The sequence below is a fragment of the Aegilops tauschii genome, chromosome 4, assembly GCF_002575655.3.
Source record: "Aegilops tauschii subsp. strangulata cultivar AL8/78 chromosome 4, Aet v6.0, whole genome shotgun sequence".
NCBI lineage: Eukaryota > Viridiplantae > Streptophyta > Magnoliopsida > Poales > Poaceae > Aegilops > Aegilops tauschii.
In genome coordinates, this window is record NC_053038.3 from 204,358,326 (window position 1) to 204,372,711 (window position 14,386).

Consider the following 14,386-nt stretch of genomic DNA (forward strand, 5'->3'; position numbering starts at 1 on the left):
CCTCCCGTAGACGGGTATCTGGCTCAGAGAGCTCGGGAATCCGGACATAGTTTGTCCTCAAGATAGAGGAAGAATCGCTGTGTTGCTCCTCCACCACCGCTATATGATGGGTGACCGACGGAGAGTTAATCTCCCTTTGGTCGGGTTTAAGCCCGACCCGATCATAGTCCGTGGCGACTCCCAGGGCGGCGACGCGATCCAAGAGCTCGTTCAAGGAAGATAGCTCCATTGGATCCATCTGCTCGGCGAATCCCGAGCCGACGTGGAGGCTGTTTTTGATGACCCGAGAAGTCATCGTCGGCGCAACGGCCGAGCGGGCGGTCATGACGAAGCCGCCTAGTCGGAGAGTTTGGCCTACAGCCAGGGCTCCCCCAGAGGTGATGCTGTCCTTGACAACAAGACGAGCCATCAAGCCTTATGGTGACGGCACAGTGGAACTCTCAATGAAAGCACCAATGTCGGTGTCAAAACCGGCGGATCTCGGGTAGGGGGTCCCGAACTGTGCGTCTAAGGCGGATGGTAACATGAGGCGGGGGACACAATGTTTACCCAGGTTCGGGCCCTCTCGATGGAGGTAATACCCTACTTCCTGCTTGATTGATTTTGATGATATGAGTATTACAAGAGTTGATCTACCACGAGATCGTAGAGGCTAAACCCTAGAAGCTAGCCTATGATTATGATTGTTCTTGTCCTACGGACTAAACCCTCCGGTTTATATAGACACCGGTGGGGGCTAGGGTTACACAGAGTCGGTTACAAAGGAGGAGATCTACATATCTGAATTGCCAAGCTTGCCTTCCACGCAAAGGAGAGTCCCATCCGGACATGGGACAAAGTCTTCAATCTTGTATCTTCATAGTCCAACAGTCCGGCCAAAGTATATAGTCCGGCAGTCCGAAGACCCCGTAATCCAGGACTCCCTCAGTCCCTGCCCTCCACCCCGACACCATGCCCGGGTGAAAACCCATAATCTCCTGTGATTGGGCGGCGGCGCCACTGCGAGTGTCATACCCTTCTTGGAGGCGTCGCCTGGGGCGTTTGGATGCTCGGTTAGAGGAATTGCAGGCGGAGGGGATGGGACCAGTGGCAGTAGGTGGTGTACGTGAAGGAGGAACGGCGTGGCATCTGGCACATCGACAACGCGGGTCTCAGCGGCATGGAGCAGCGGGGCCTCGCCGGTGGGCGTGTGATGATGGACGAGCGCAGGATGTTGGCATTGTCTGGCGTCGTGGTGGCGTCAACGGCAGCTAGACCGGGCAAGGTAGATGCAACAGTACAACACTTAAGATGGATTGGTGGCATGTGGCTACGACGGCCTCATACCCGGCAGGCGTCCTGATTGAGGAGTGCGCCGGACTGGTGGGTGCCCCATACCCGGTAGGCGTCCTGATTGGAACCTTAGGTCTTAGATGTTAGGTTTGGCTGCGAGGTCTGTTTGGTATTAGGCCTAGACTATCGGCATCCCTACATCATCTGGATAGGAGTAGCGACAGATATTGCCCAAACGGTGGCTTTAGTCTTACTGTTGTATGACTTTGTAAGGTTTTGTGTGAATAATTAATAAAGTGGCTATATGCATCTTCCAGATATAGGGTCAGGGTCCTCCTCCATTTCTAAAAAATCTGTTTTTTTGTGCCGTGCGATCTGTGTGCGGAGATTCGTGTGTTTGAACCGTTATTTGTCTCGTTTCTCTTATCGGGCCCGTGTGGTTGACTAGTTATTTTTCCCATCGCAACCCGCGTGTCTGTGTCGCCCTCCTCCTCGCAGCCGCTTTGTCATTTCAAACACGCAACCTCGAGCAGAGTCGAGCAAGAGAGAGAGAGAGAGAGAGAGAGAGAGAGAGAGAGAGAGCTCCGCCTCGCCGCTCGATCCAGTGTTTTGGTGGTGACTCGTCCGCTTTCTTCATCGTGCTGCCCCGCTTCCTCCGCCTCCCTTCTGTTCCTGCCGGCGGGATCTGTGGCATCTCTCGGCCCCGCACTGACCCGTCCCCATTTCCGCCGCTAGCGATTTTGTTCGTCGGATTCGGTTTTCCCCCCTCCCTTTTTGTTGTTCCTATGATGTGTTAGGTAGGGAGTTGGTTTTGTCTGTCAGCCCCCGCAGCTTTTCTCTGTGTAGATTCATTAGGTTGCGCCGTTTCTAGGATGTGTTTGATTGTTCTACTAAGCGCTGTAGCTGCGGTAGATGGGATGTGCGTCAGTTTGATCTGCTGATCTGTAATTGATTGGTTGTTGGAATTCGAGCTGTTCATGTGAGGCTGGCTTGCTTAGTTGTAGTAGTCTGGTGTATTCAGTCAATTCGAACGTATGTATTCTGTTCCCTGGCCTTTAATCCCTAGACCATTTCTCTTCACTGGTATCGTTTAGTGGGTATGTGGCTTACTCTGTAATTCCTATTTTTGAATTTACAGTGAATTACAGTGCAATCCTCATTGTTTTTTAGAGTGATTTTCAGTGTAATTCATACTGGATTTCATTGATTTTCACTGTAATCTGTAGTGGATTTCCAGTGTAATTTTTTAGTGGATAGGTAGTATATTTGTAGTGTAAATCCAAAGCAGTTTGTAGTGTGATCCCCGGTTATTTTACAGTGTAATTTCAGTGTATTTTGTCAGTTGATTTGCATTGTATTTGTTGGTGGAATAACAATGTATATGTCCTAATTGCAGTGTACTTTTGTCACTGGGGTTGTACTGTATTTGTTAGTGGAATTAAAGTGTATTTGTCAGTGATGTACAGTGTAATTTGATAGCTGATTTACAGTGTAATTGCCATGGATTTGCATTGTATTCGCTAGTGGAATTACAGTGTAATTCACTTGAATTTTTATAGTGGTATTACGTTTTGGATTTATAGTGTTTTTGTCAGTGAATTTACCGTGTAATTGATAGCTGGTTTTACAATGTAAATTCATTGTAATTTACGCTGTAATTGAGTAGCAGATGAATTGTGAGTGTTCTTTTTTTTATCAGAATTGTGACTGTTCTTGTGATGCGTCGCTAGTTTGTATGTTCTTGTGATGCATCTGATTCCAGTGTATTTTGTTAGAGGACTTAGACTGTAATTATATTCGGATTTACACTGTAATCTTCATCGGAATTCCAGTGTATTTTTCTTAGTGGGTGATTAGAGTGTATTTACAATGTAATTCTCAGTTGGTTTCCACTGTAATTCGCGGGGGTTTTCTTCACTATAATTCTCAGTGGGTTATGTAGTGAAATAAAAGAGATGTAGATTGTAAATGCTATCAATGCATATCTTCTTTATATTTTTGTTATGTTTTATCCCTTCTGCCATTTCATCTCAGACTTTTTGTCCTTTTCTTTGTGTTTGTACATATTTAGGTTATAGATTGAAGTATGGGGAGACTCATGAAGGCTTTTGGTAAGGGCACTTCTGCTGCTTGTGTTGAAGATTGTGATGATTCAGATGGGGATCCTTTTGTCCCCAATGATTTTGCGGAAGGTGATCCTTTTCAAGCTTCGGAGGTTATATTTCTAATTTGATTTTTATTTTCTTTTATTTCTTGTTTGGTAGCTTATTTGTTCCTGTTTTTTAGTCCATTCATTTGTTTCATCAGTTAACTGCAGGAAAGTCAAATGGATGATCCTGATTTCGACAAAGCTTTGTATGAGTTCTACGTGTCTCGTGTAAGTGTGGTGCTGTAGTTAATGCTTTTGTACCAGTTCCTTCTGTTAATGCATTTTTGTACCAGTTTCATTTTTGTATCAGTTAATGCACGTTTGTAGTTAATGGATAATTCCTCTTTTTTATGTTTTTGCAGAAAGTGAATTGCTTAAAATGGAAGATTACAGATGCTGGAGCTCGCAATGTGGTATTTTATTTTGTTGTTGTTTATATTTCCTTTTTTTTCATGCAACTTCTCTATGATAGATATGGATATAAGTTTTAGATAACTCCTTTTGTAATCTTCATCATATCTATTTTTTTGTGGAATGGCTATTGATGCACAAGAACCTAGTTCCATATAGTTCTAGTTGTTGTTGCTAGATGTCTTTCTTTTGTTTATTTTTAGTGTAATTTATCTTGATTTTTTCTTTTGTTTGTGTCTTGTTGTGTTGTAGAAGCGCAAGAGGTCTTCTGATTTTTCCTGTAGCCAATACATTCACTAGATACTCAAGTTGTTCTCCACTGTTTTTGGTGGCTTGTCTCCTAGGTAAGCCCGTGTTCTTCAGAGTTACAAGGCAAATTGCCTTCTCAAATTTGTGAGGACAGAGGTGCCTCTTAGGTTTGTCAAATGGTTAGCGTCCAAATTTGATGTTCTTGCTTCAGAGATTCAGATTAGGAAGAAGTTTATACCGATTTCCAAATATGTCATCCATGACATCTTAGATCTTCCTGTTGATGGTGAGCCCATTGTGTCCGATGTTGAGGCTGGGCATGAGTTTATCTTGTCCCATTTCAATGTGACTAGGGATGTGTTTGGTTCGCGGGATAGCTTTGAGTGGCTATGGATATCACTAACCACCTGGCTAGAGATAGCCAATTTTTCTGTTTGGTTGGGTGAGATGCCAAGTGGTTAGAGACGGCCATCTAGGTGTTTGGTTGGAGGGATAAGGGGTGGATAGGTTGTTGCAATAACTTATTTTGTTGAGGTGGTGACATTACCCTTCAGCAATTTGAGGACATAATATGCTAGCGAGTATTCACGCCATAAATAATAACTTCAACATCACAAAACTAAAATCATTTTTCTTCTTCAAAAATCACCCATGTGACAATAATATCTGTAGCAATCTGGAAAGCATTTTAACTGAAAAAATGCTGCTGTGACCGTGAAGCATTTTAAATTACAAGTCGATCTACTACTCGTACCACTTGCTCTCCTCATTATCTCCTTCATGCAGCAGCTGTTGTAAAGCTAAGTCATCGTTCGCGTGCCTGAAACAAAACAATGCACAAAGAGACAGATCAAGATCCAACAAAATCGGCACCATGCTTCGAACAAGCGAGCTCCCGTGCGCCATCAGGCCACCACTGGCGCAATTATGCCTGCTCCGTCAGCCACCGTCCATCCACAAGCGATCTCCCGCGCGCCCTCATGCCGCCGCCAGCGCAATCAGGCCTGAGAGAGAGAGAGAGGAGGGCGCTCACGTGCCTGGATCTGGCAGCCGCTGCCGCTGCCGCCGACGACTTTGCTGTTTGTCCGACCGCCGCTCGCCGATCTGGCGCTGTGGTCGCTGACGAGAGAAACGTTTCTGTTCGACGAGGGGTGAGAACGAGAGAAAAACGATTCGGTGGGTGAGGCGACGAGAGTGGTTGGCGACGTCTGCGACTTTTCAGCCGTTGGGGATAGCCACCGTTTCGAGGAATACTCTGTGAATCTCGGCTATCCCCAACCATCCTCATCCTCCCTGTCCCCTGAACCAAACGGGTGGCAGCCACCCTAAAACGAGGCTATCACTGTCCCATGAGGGCCATCCCGTGATCCAAACGTACCCATTGGTCTCTATCAGTTCTGGTCCTTTCAGTAGTCATCATGCGAATGTTCTCGCAAACGTAGAATGCATATAAATCAGTTCCCTGCGCCTGCTTCAGGGCCTTTACGAGAATAGAATTCAATCAGATAATAATTAGTCAAGCAGGATAATTAACGATATTGAAACTATATTTAAAGAAATGGTAGCTAGCTGGTACTAGCTACTTAATTAATTACCTTCGGTCAGATCCATTTTAGCTCTTTTTTCCATTGGCCATCAACCTGTTTGATGAACTTTTGCCAAGCCCTGCCCGCCGGCAAGGAAAATGAATAAATGAGTTACTAATTAGTTGATATTAAGAAATGACGAACTAAAGAGGCCGACATATAGTTCGATAATGATTGAAATTACATGTTGACCATACCCTTCACTATTTCATAGTCAGTATCTTTTTAAGTAGTGAGTCCAGTACTTGAACTTTTCCCTCGTCAACTTCAATGATTAACAAGATCCAGTGGTAACTACATGCGTACATGTTTTTATGTATAATTAAGCGGGCATGCATAACTCATAAACTACCCTAAACCCTATACACTTGTTAACATCTAGTTAGTAAGCAAAAACATAATTTGTAGTACAAGACAGTGTGATTCACCCGAAGTTGTAAGGAAGTAGTATTTCTGGACATGCATTTAGGCGTTTCAAGAACTCTAGCAAGCTTTTCTCTGTGTCTTTTCTCGACCATTCTTTTGACTATGTCTCTTGATTAATGATATTTGGGTCAATGAACCCGATGCCATAGCGTCCAGCTTTGTTCATTTCAAACATCTTCATTCTGCATAATACCACAGAAGAGAATATAGTGAGGATAATTGCAGGTAATGAATAGAACGAGCACTACAACCAGCTAGAGAATTAAATTAATTACAGAAAGAAACCACTTACAAACAATAGCAACTGACGATAGATTTGTCGAGTGCGTCTTGATTGAATAGCTGAAACATTTATTGAAACTCAACGCACAGATCTTTTTCATGGTAGTATTAGCCTTTAGGTACTTTCACCATGAGGGACTCTCGATTGATAGTCTTGGCTTCTTTCATGTACCATTCATGCAATTGATGCATTCTCGTTGATAGAAGCTTGACCTCCTCAGGCTTCACCAGAGGCTGGCCGCGGACATATTTCTGTTTTATGTCCTCTCAAATGAGATCCATGGGCTCGATCTCTAGGAGTTGATAAACAGTGACACCGGCCTCTTCAGCCATCCTTCTATGCGCGTCGGTTATTACCAGCTGATCGGCGCCGGTACTCGCCTGTGTTGGTAGAATGAGCAGGGGGGGTCGATTGCACCGCCTGTTCTCCCAGTTGGGGAATAGTTTTCCCACTTTTTTGCCAGCTGCTTGGCTGGCGCTCGAACTCGGCTCATTCTTTTGTGCGCTATATGCCTTCTTGATTTGGCGCTCATAGTCTGAGTCCCTATGTGACGCCCGGAGAATTAGCTACAGTAATCCCACGCTAATGATGCCACGTCACTACGGTTACTGTTGTTAACCTCGCGATGTTTCGAAACCAACTCAAAATTCAAATCCAAATTAATGTCAACAATAAAAGTTTTCAAAAGTTAAAACAAAAATGTTCGGGAGATGCCATATTTTGCATATGTAAATATGGTGTAATAAACACATTTTTATAAAATGCCTAGATATTTTATAGTGGATGGAAACAACAAAGCAATAAATAAAAAGAAAAGTAAAACGAAACAAAACAAACCAAAAAAAAAGGAAAAGAGAAACCCCCTCCCACTAGGCTTCGGCCCAGTAGGCCACCGGCCCAACTGGGCCACGAACCACTAGGGCGGCCCAACCGGCCACCCCCACTCCATTATCCCCTCTCCCCCCCGTAACCCTAACCCACACACCATTTCCCCCACTCACGCCCCCACTCTCCCCCGATCTAGATCGGATCGGGCTCGACACCGCCGCCTCGCCCTCGTCCATCGCCGCCCGGAGCACGACCTCGCCGGCGCCTCCTCCCCTGCCGGACTGCCTCCACGTCGCCGTCGTCCCCATCGACCACCCCGACCACCGCTGCCCCGAACCCTACTAACCCGCCGTGAGCCGCGCCCCTCCTCTCTCTCCCTCGCCCCGTGCTCGTCCCCTCCCCTGCTTGCCGCTCGGGGCCGCGTCCCGCGCCCTGCCCCCCCTCGCGCGCGCCCGAGCCTCGCCTCGCTCTGCCGCTCCACTCGCCGCGGCCACCCGCACGCACGGGCGCCCTCCTCCCTGCTCGCTCACCTACGCCCGCTGCTGCCCTGCCTCGCCCGCGCCTTGGTCGCGCTCGCGTGCTCGCTGCGCGCATCCACGCCTACCGCCGCCGCCCCGTGCGATGTTGCTGCTGCACTGCGGCCGCCCCCGCCCAAGCACAATGCCACTCGCCCCGCTCGCCCCCGCAGCCCGCTGCTGCCATGCTGCTCGTCGGCTCCGCCCCGCCTTGCTCGCGGCAGCGCCCGCCACCGGCCGTTGGTGCCGCGCCCGCCGGAGCCCCGCCTCCACCCGCTGTTGCTTCGGCGACTGCCGCAGCCCGCCCAGTTCCTCCTGCGCCCGTAGTTTCCCCCACTCCCTCGCGCGCCAGCACCGGCAGGAGCTCCCGCCTCGCCGGCTATCGCCCGCACCCGCGCCCGTGAAGCCAACGCCTGCTAAGGCCCTGGGCCACCGCCCAGTGGGCCCCCCAGCGCCCTAGCTTAAAAAAGAGTTTAAAAAAATAATAAATAAAAATATTAATGAATGAATTAATTAACTTAATTAATTTTGTATTAGATTAACCTAATCATTTAGTTAACTATTTAACCATGTTTAATTAACCTGAGGCTATGACGAACGGGCCCCACGTGCCACCTGTAGACCTGCTGACATCATGCTGATGCAATAATTACCTTTTCTAATTAATTAAAATTTGTTAATTCCAAAATTGAATTAAAACTTTAAAAATTAATATAAAATAATCTGTAACTCGGATGAAAATACTTTATACATGAAAGTTGCTCAGAACGACGAGACGAATCCGGATACGCAACCCGTTCGTCCGCCACACATCCCTAGCATAGCGAACACGCAACTTTCCCTCTCCGGTTCATCTGTCCGAAAATGCGAAACACCGGGAATACTTTCCCGGATGTTTCCCCCCTTCGCCGGTACCACCTCCTACCGCGTTAGGGCACACCTAGCACCGCGCATTGTCATGTCTTCCATCGTCATGCTTATGTTTGCATTATATTTATTGTTTCTTCCCCCTCTTCTGTCGTTAGACACCGAGACCGACGCCGCTGCTACCCAGTACGACTACGGTGTTGACGACCCCTCCTTGCCAAAGCAACCAGGCAAGCCCCTCCATTGATCACCAGATATCGCCTATTCCTTCTCTCTACTGCTTGCATTAGAGTAGTGTAGCATGTTACTGCTTTCGGTTAATCCTATTCTGATGCATAGCCTGTCATTGTTGCTACAGTTGTTACTCTTACCTGCAATCCTAAATGCTTAGTATAGGATGCTAGTATTCCATCAGTGGCCCTACATTCTTGTCCGTCTGCCATGCTATACTACCGGGCCGTGATCACTTCGGGAGGTGATCACGGGCATATGCTATATACTGTATACTGTTACATTACTTATGATACTGTTCGGAGATGGGGGCTGAAGGGGCAGGTGGCTCCATCCCGGTAGAGGTGGGCCTGGGTTCCCAACGGCCCCCGACTGTTACTTTGTGGCGGAGCGACAGGGCAGGTTGAGACCGCCTAGGAGAGAGGTGGGCCTGGCCCTGATCGGCGTCCGCGGTTACATCACTTAACACGCTAAACGAGATGTTGGTATTTGATCTGAGTTGGGTCGTTGACCTTATACGCACTAACCGCCACGTGGGACAAGATATGGGCAACCGGCATCGTGGTATCAGCCGAAGCTCTTTTTGACGTCAGCGACTGAGCAGCGCGCGCCGGATTGGACTGGAACGCCTACTCTTGTATAAGGGAGGCTAGGTCTGCTTCCGGCCGCGTACGCAACGTGCAGGTGTGCAATGGGCGATGGGCCCAGACCCCTGTGCATAGGATTTAGACCGACGTGCCGACCTCTCTGTTGAGCTTAGGTGGGGCTGCGACGTGTTGATCTCCCGAGGCCGGACATGACCCAGGAAAGTGTGCCCGGCCAGAGGGATCGAGCGTGTCGGGTAATGTGGTGCACCCCTGCAGGGAAGTTTATATATTCGAATAGCCGTGATCTTCGGTAACAGGACGACTTGGAGTTGTACCTTGACCTTATGACAACTAGAAGCGGATACTTAATAAAACACACCCTTCCAAGTGCCAGATATAACCCGGTGATCGCTCTCTAACAGGGCGACGAGGAGGGGATCGCCGGGTAGGTTTATGCTATGCGATGCTACTTGGTGAACTTACCATCTACTCTCTTCTACATGCTTCAAGATGGAGGTGGCCTGAAGCGTAGTCTTCGACAGGATTAGCTATCCCCCTCTTATTCTGGCATTCTGAAGTTCAGTCCACCGATATGGCCCTTTACACATATACCCATGCATATGTAGTGTAGATCCTTGTTTGCGAGTACTTTGGATGAGTACTCACGGTTGCTTTTCTCCCTCTTTCCCCCTTTCCATTTTATCTGGTTGTCGCAACCAGATGCTGGAGCCCAGGAGCCAGACGCCACTGTCGACGACGACTCCTACTACACCGGAGGTGCCTACTACTACGTGCAGCCCGCTGACGATGACCAGGAGTAGTTTAGGAGGATCCCAGGCAGGAGGCCTGCACCTCTTTCGATCTGTATCCCAGTTTGTGTTAGCCATCTTATGGCAACTTGTTTAACTTATGTCTGTACTCAGATATTGTTGCTTCCGCTGACTCGTCTATGATCGAGCACTTGTATTCGAGCCCTCGAGGCCCCTGGCTTGTATTATGATGCTTGTATGACGTATTTTATTTTTAGAGTTGTGTTGTGATATCTTCCCGTGAGTCCCTAATCTTGATCGTACACGTTTGCGTGTATGATTAGTGTACGGTCGAATCGGGGGCGTCACAAGTTGGTATCAGAGCCGACTGCCTATAGGAATCCCCCTTCCACACTCCTTGGCCGAAGTTGAGTCTAGACATTACAAAACTTTTACTAACATGGCTGCGCGGCCCATGGGCCCACGTCGCCATTGGGTGGTATTAGGATCTTTTATTCCTCGTCTTTACTCTGGGATTCTGATCTCTCTCCTATTCGGGTTTAATGAATTTACTAAAATCTAACTTTAGGATCTCGTTACTACTTCCTCCCGGAGAACCCCTCACTCCAGATGATTGCTCCGTGCACCAGAAGAATTCGAAGATACTCTCTGATATTCTCTCGAGACCTTGTGCCTGTACCTTTTGCAATTCCCTACCACCGAAACTTCCCTATGGATAAATACTTACACCTGTCGTTCTTACTTTTATTCCCAGTCGATCTTGTTATTGCAAGATACCCCGGGAATACATTGTGCCTACTGCGTTGCAGTTCTTTGCCACCTGAATACCCCTACGAATAAGTTCTCACACTTATCGAGTATCCGCTCATCCCTAGTTGATTCAACTAATTCACAAAAATCTTCGAAATGCTATTTGAACTTTCGAAAATCCCAAGCAGCCTTTTGCTCTTGAAATTCTTGCTTGCATTATGGTTAATCCCATAAGTCTCATAATCATATTGGCATCCCTTGTCATTACCATTTTGAGTCCGTTGATTCAAAATGTTGCGAATGCTCGCAATCCTCAATCAGATCCTAGAATTCTTCCTTTCGGCTCGGACGTCATTTTAAACATGGGCTGAATCTCGACCAATCCAATTGTTGTCGATTTTACCCCTAAGCTTACTCAACTTATCCATTCTTAATCAGGCCGTTGGCTTCCGATCCCTTGATTTGGAAATGATAGTTCCTTTGCATTTGATCTTTGAATTAGTTAGTTGTTTCTATAACCCGATGGCTTTTCGTTCCTTCGTCCTCTGATAGAGTATCGATACTCGCAACAGCTCCGTTGTAGACCACAAACCCCTTGTTGAATTTTTATCCGACAACGTCCTTCATATTCAATAACCTTGTGAGCCTTCCCTCGGTACATAACGCCTTTGGTAAATTGTATCCTCTGCTTTCTCAACTATGCTCTGCTTTCGAGCTTGAGTTATTTACTCATGAAGTTTGTGGTATATGTTCCTAAGATGCCCCGATGGGTTGAAACAACGCCTTGCTTAATCTGTTTGACCCGTAAGATTTCACGGGTCATACTTATCTGGTATTGCACCAGGTAAAACCTTCAACAACTAATGTCATTTTTGAAACACGAGAAGTGAATGGAAGGTTATGCTTTGGAAAAGTGGGAGTCGACCTTGAACCCTGTGTTCATGCCCATGGACACGATGTATACCTTATCTGTGAAGCTTCTTGTAATAATAACTATTGCCTTGATATAATATCATCTGGTATCTGTGAATTGATCCTTTGCAATTGTGGTTCCGACCATATTTTCTACTTGATCCCATTTCTCAAGCAAGTGAAACACTTGTCTTCTGCGGATCAATGCATCTCCGCAACCCCTATGTCGATCTACCTTCGAGTTTTACCCTCCGGTATCTCGAGAGTATCAAAGAACTGTGTTGCTTCCTATGAGCCTTCTTCTAGTATTGCTTCTCACCGACTTCAGATTTCCCCCGGGTTCTGAGTTATTAGTCACTTGGGAACACCGATAGGTGAATCGATTCCGCACTCCAACTCAATAACTCTAAATAATTTTTGTTGCTTATGATTTAATAACCCTTCAAGTCATTCCTAGCCTGATAGGCTATATCATTATCGTGCAACTTTTTAACTGTGCTATCTGGTCCTTCTTTCCAAAGCACAATTTTCGATGATGAGCCAAGCTTACGTTGATCTTCCTCATCATATAATTTCGCTTTGGACAACAAGCTTGGTTTGGAGTTTGTGTCATACCCTTGGGTCCATTTACCTTTCGCCTTATCATTCCTTTGACTTGATGTCATCGCTGATCGATTACATCTTCTTGAAACCTCTCGATAAATATGTAGTGATCATCGTCAACATTTTAACTTCTTCCGAGACGTGCATTGAGTTCCTGATGAGAAACTCCATGCTTGCCCCCTCGATGATTTGTGTTAACATCGACAACATTATTGATCTCCCTCCCAACACAAAACTTGTTCTAGTTTTGCATGGTACCTTGAGTTCCTTGCTATCCAACTTATGTTATGTTCTACCTTGAAGTGTTACTGTCTTTTATGTCAAGGATGTTGTGAGGACTGCTCCACCTCTTAAGGAATTCTTGGTATTGTGATACTTCTCACCCTCACAATTCTTTCTTGGTCCCCGTGTTGATTTTTAACCGGGATACTAACACGTGAACCGTGCTGCTTGGATTCTGTACCTCTAGCAACCCTATTGCTTTGAAGTTAATGGTCGATAGTTTCATTCTAAGTCTATTGCTTATTGAATCATCATTCAAACATTGATCGTGCTACCTAGTCCAGATTTCTGGGTGCCCCCTTCTATCATTGCTAAATTGTGTATGTTTTCCTCGAGCATACATCATTATATCATTTGATCTGACTAATGTTATCTCCTTCTTCACATAACTATGGAAATCCGTCTTTTTGGAAATCTCAATGAATTGTCGCTGAGTCAATCAGCCACCTCCTCACCTCTCCTTGGTTTAATGATGAACTCTTATTTTGGAACTCGCTTCCATAGTTCATTCCCGAGAACCTTAAAATGTTGTCTCGTCAATTTGTGTCGCACCTTTCCTTCCCAGACATCCTGAGTCTGAGGTATCCTAACACCGATCATATCTGAATCTCGGTCAGATATGATGGTTGGAACACTTTCCAAGAGTCACAACATTGGTCTTTATATGACCCGGTAAGGTGATGTCATGCCTAGCACACCTGGCCAGAGGACCTATTGTTATAGTTTCCATCTTAGCAAGGAACCATTCTTCCATGAGGAAATCGTGAGACTTATTCTATAAGTTGTTCCTGATGAATCCTTTGTATATCCAAATCCGACCTTTGCCTGAAGACCATGTCAATGCTATCTCAAAGCATGTCTGTGGTACTCCGATTTTCAACAAGAACATTTGAAGCCCAATGCTAAATGTTTCTTGCTCAATTATCCAAACACCACTGTATGGGTAGTGTCATGAAGTTTCTCTCCCCTTACCTAAAGGGTTTTCTACATTATATCTTGTCACAGATATCAGGCTCTGCTTGTCCTTGGGAAGGATATGCCCCTGAAATATGTGTTTAAACACATTTTTCCTTTCCATTGTTCTGTTTAACCTGATAATCATATTTTCCTTTCCATTGTTTGGTTTAACCTTTCTTGTTATCTATATGATCTAAGCAGTAATAATTCACTGCTTATGTAAACACATCGGTGTACAACTCTGTCTGTGAGACCCTGTTTCTACCGCTGATGACATTCCGGTAGCCGCCGATGGACGAGAACCTTGCCTATTGGCCCGCCTCGTTCAACGAGCAGGAAAATGGTTCTCTTCGTCCCTCGCCCTTGGTACCGATGTTGTTGCCGACATAACCGACAGACTATCCTCTGACATGCCTTGCTTACATGATCGGGCAAGGTGTCACCGCCCTTCCTACTTTTAACCCACATGGTGGGCCCATAACCCACAGTTCTACAGGATCGAAACCTGACTCTCCTGTACACCCTGTTGCCAAAGTTATTCCTAGAGCTTGACTTCATATGTAGTTCACAGGCCACCTGCCTAGTGATCTATTCTGGTATCAGACGCAATACTTATTCCCATTGCTCTGAATCCCTTTCACACTTTGTTTCAGGCACCGAACGATTGCCTACCCGCTCAAAACTTCTCATGATACCTTCTTACTTTGC

General features: G+C 46.2%; 1 protein-coding gene and 1 long non-coding RNA gene across 17 annotated transcripts; one reads left to right on the forward strand and one right to left on the reverse strand.

Moving 5' to 3' along the window:
* The first annotated feature begins 1,713 nt into the window (after nt 1-1,713).
* On the forward strand, nt 1,714-11,311 carry LOC109742131 (uncharacterized). 16 transcript variants are annotated; one of them, XR_012181775.1, is made up of 5 exons: nt 1,714-3,487; nt 3,580-3,649; nt 3,784-3,834; nt 4,085-4,176; nt 4,871-5,490. XR_012181775.1 is itself a non-coding variant. In XM_073496469.1 (5 exons), exons 2-5 carry the CDS (start codon nt 3,420-3,422, stop codon nt 10,308-10,310), a joined length of 342 nt encoding a protein of 113 aa, XP_073352570.1. In that variant the 5' UTR covers nt 1,716-2,014; nt 3,344-3,419; the 3' UTR covers nt 10,311-11,311. The 16 variants fall into 16 exon arrangements, 8 of the variants coding, with proteins under 8 accessions (XP_040242926.1, XP_020156795.1, XP_073352570.1 ...); XM_073496469.1 differs by lacking the exons at nt 4,085-4,176; nt 4,871-5,490 and adding an exon at nt 10,125-11,311 and having other exon boundaries at nt 1,716-2,014; nt 3,344-3,464; nt 3,590-3,649; XM_073496467.1 differs by lacking the exons at nt 4,085-4,176; nt 4,871-5,490 and adding an exon at nt 10,125-11,311 and having other exon boundaries at nt 1,717-2,069; nt 3,344-3,464; nt 3,590-3,649.
* LOC141021271 (uncharacterized) lies at nt 4,698-8,736 on the reverse strand. Its single transcript, XR_012181777.1, has 2 exons — nt 5,119-8,736; nt 4,698-4,901 (listed from the first exon to the last, which is right to left on the reverse strand). It is a non-coding gene; the product is annotated as an uncharacterized lncRNA (long non-coding RNA).
* Nucleotides 11,312-14,386: the final 3,075 nt, after the last annotated feature.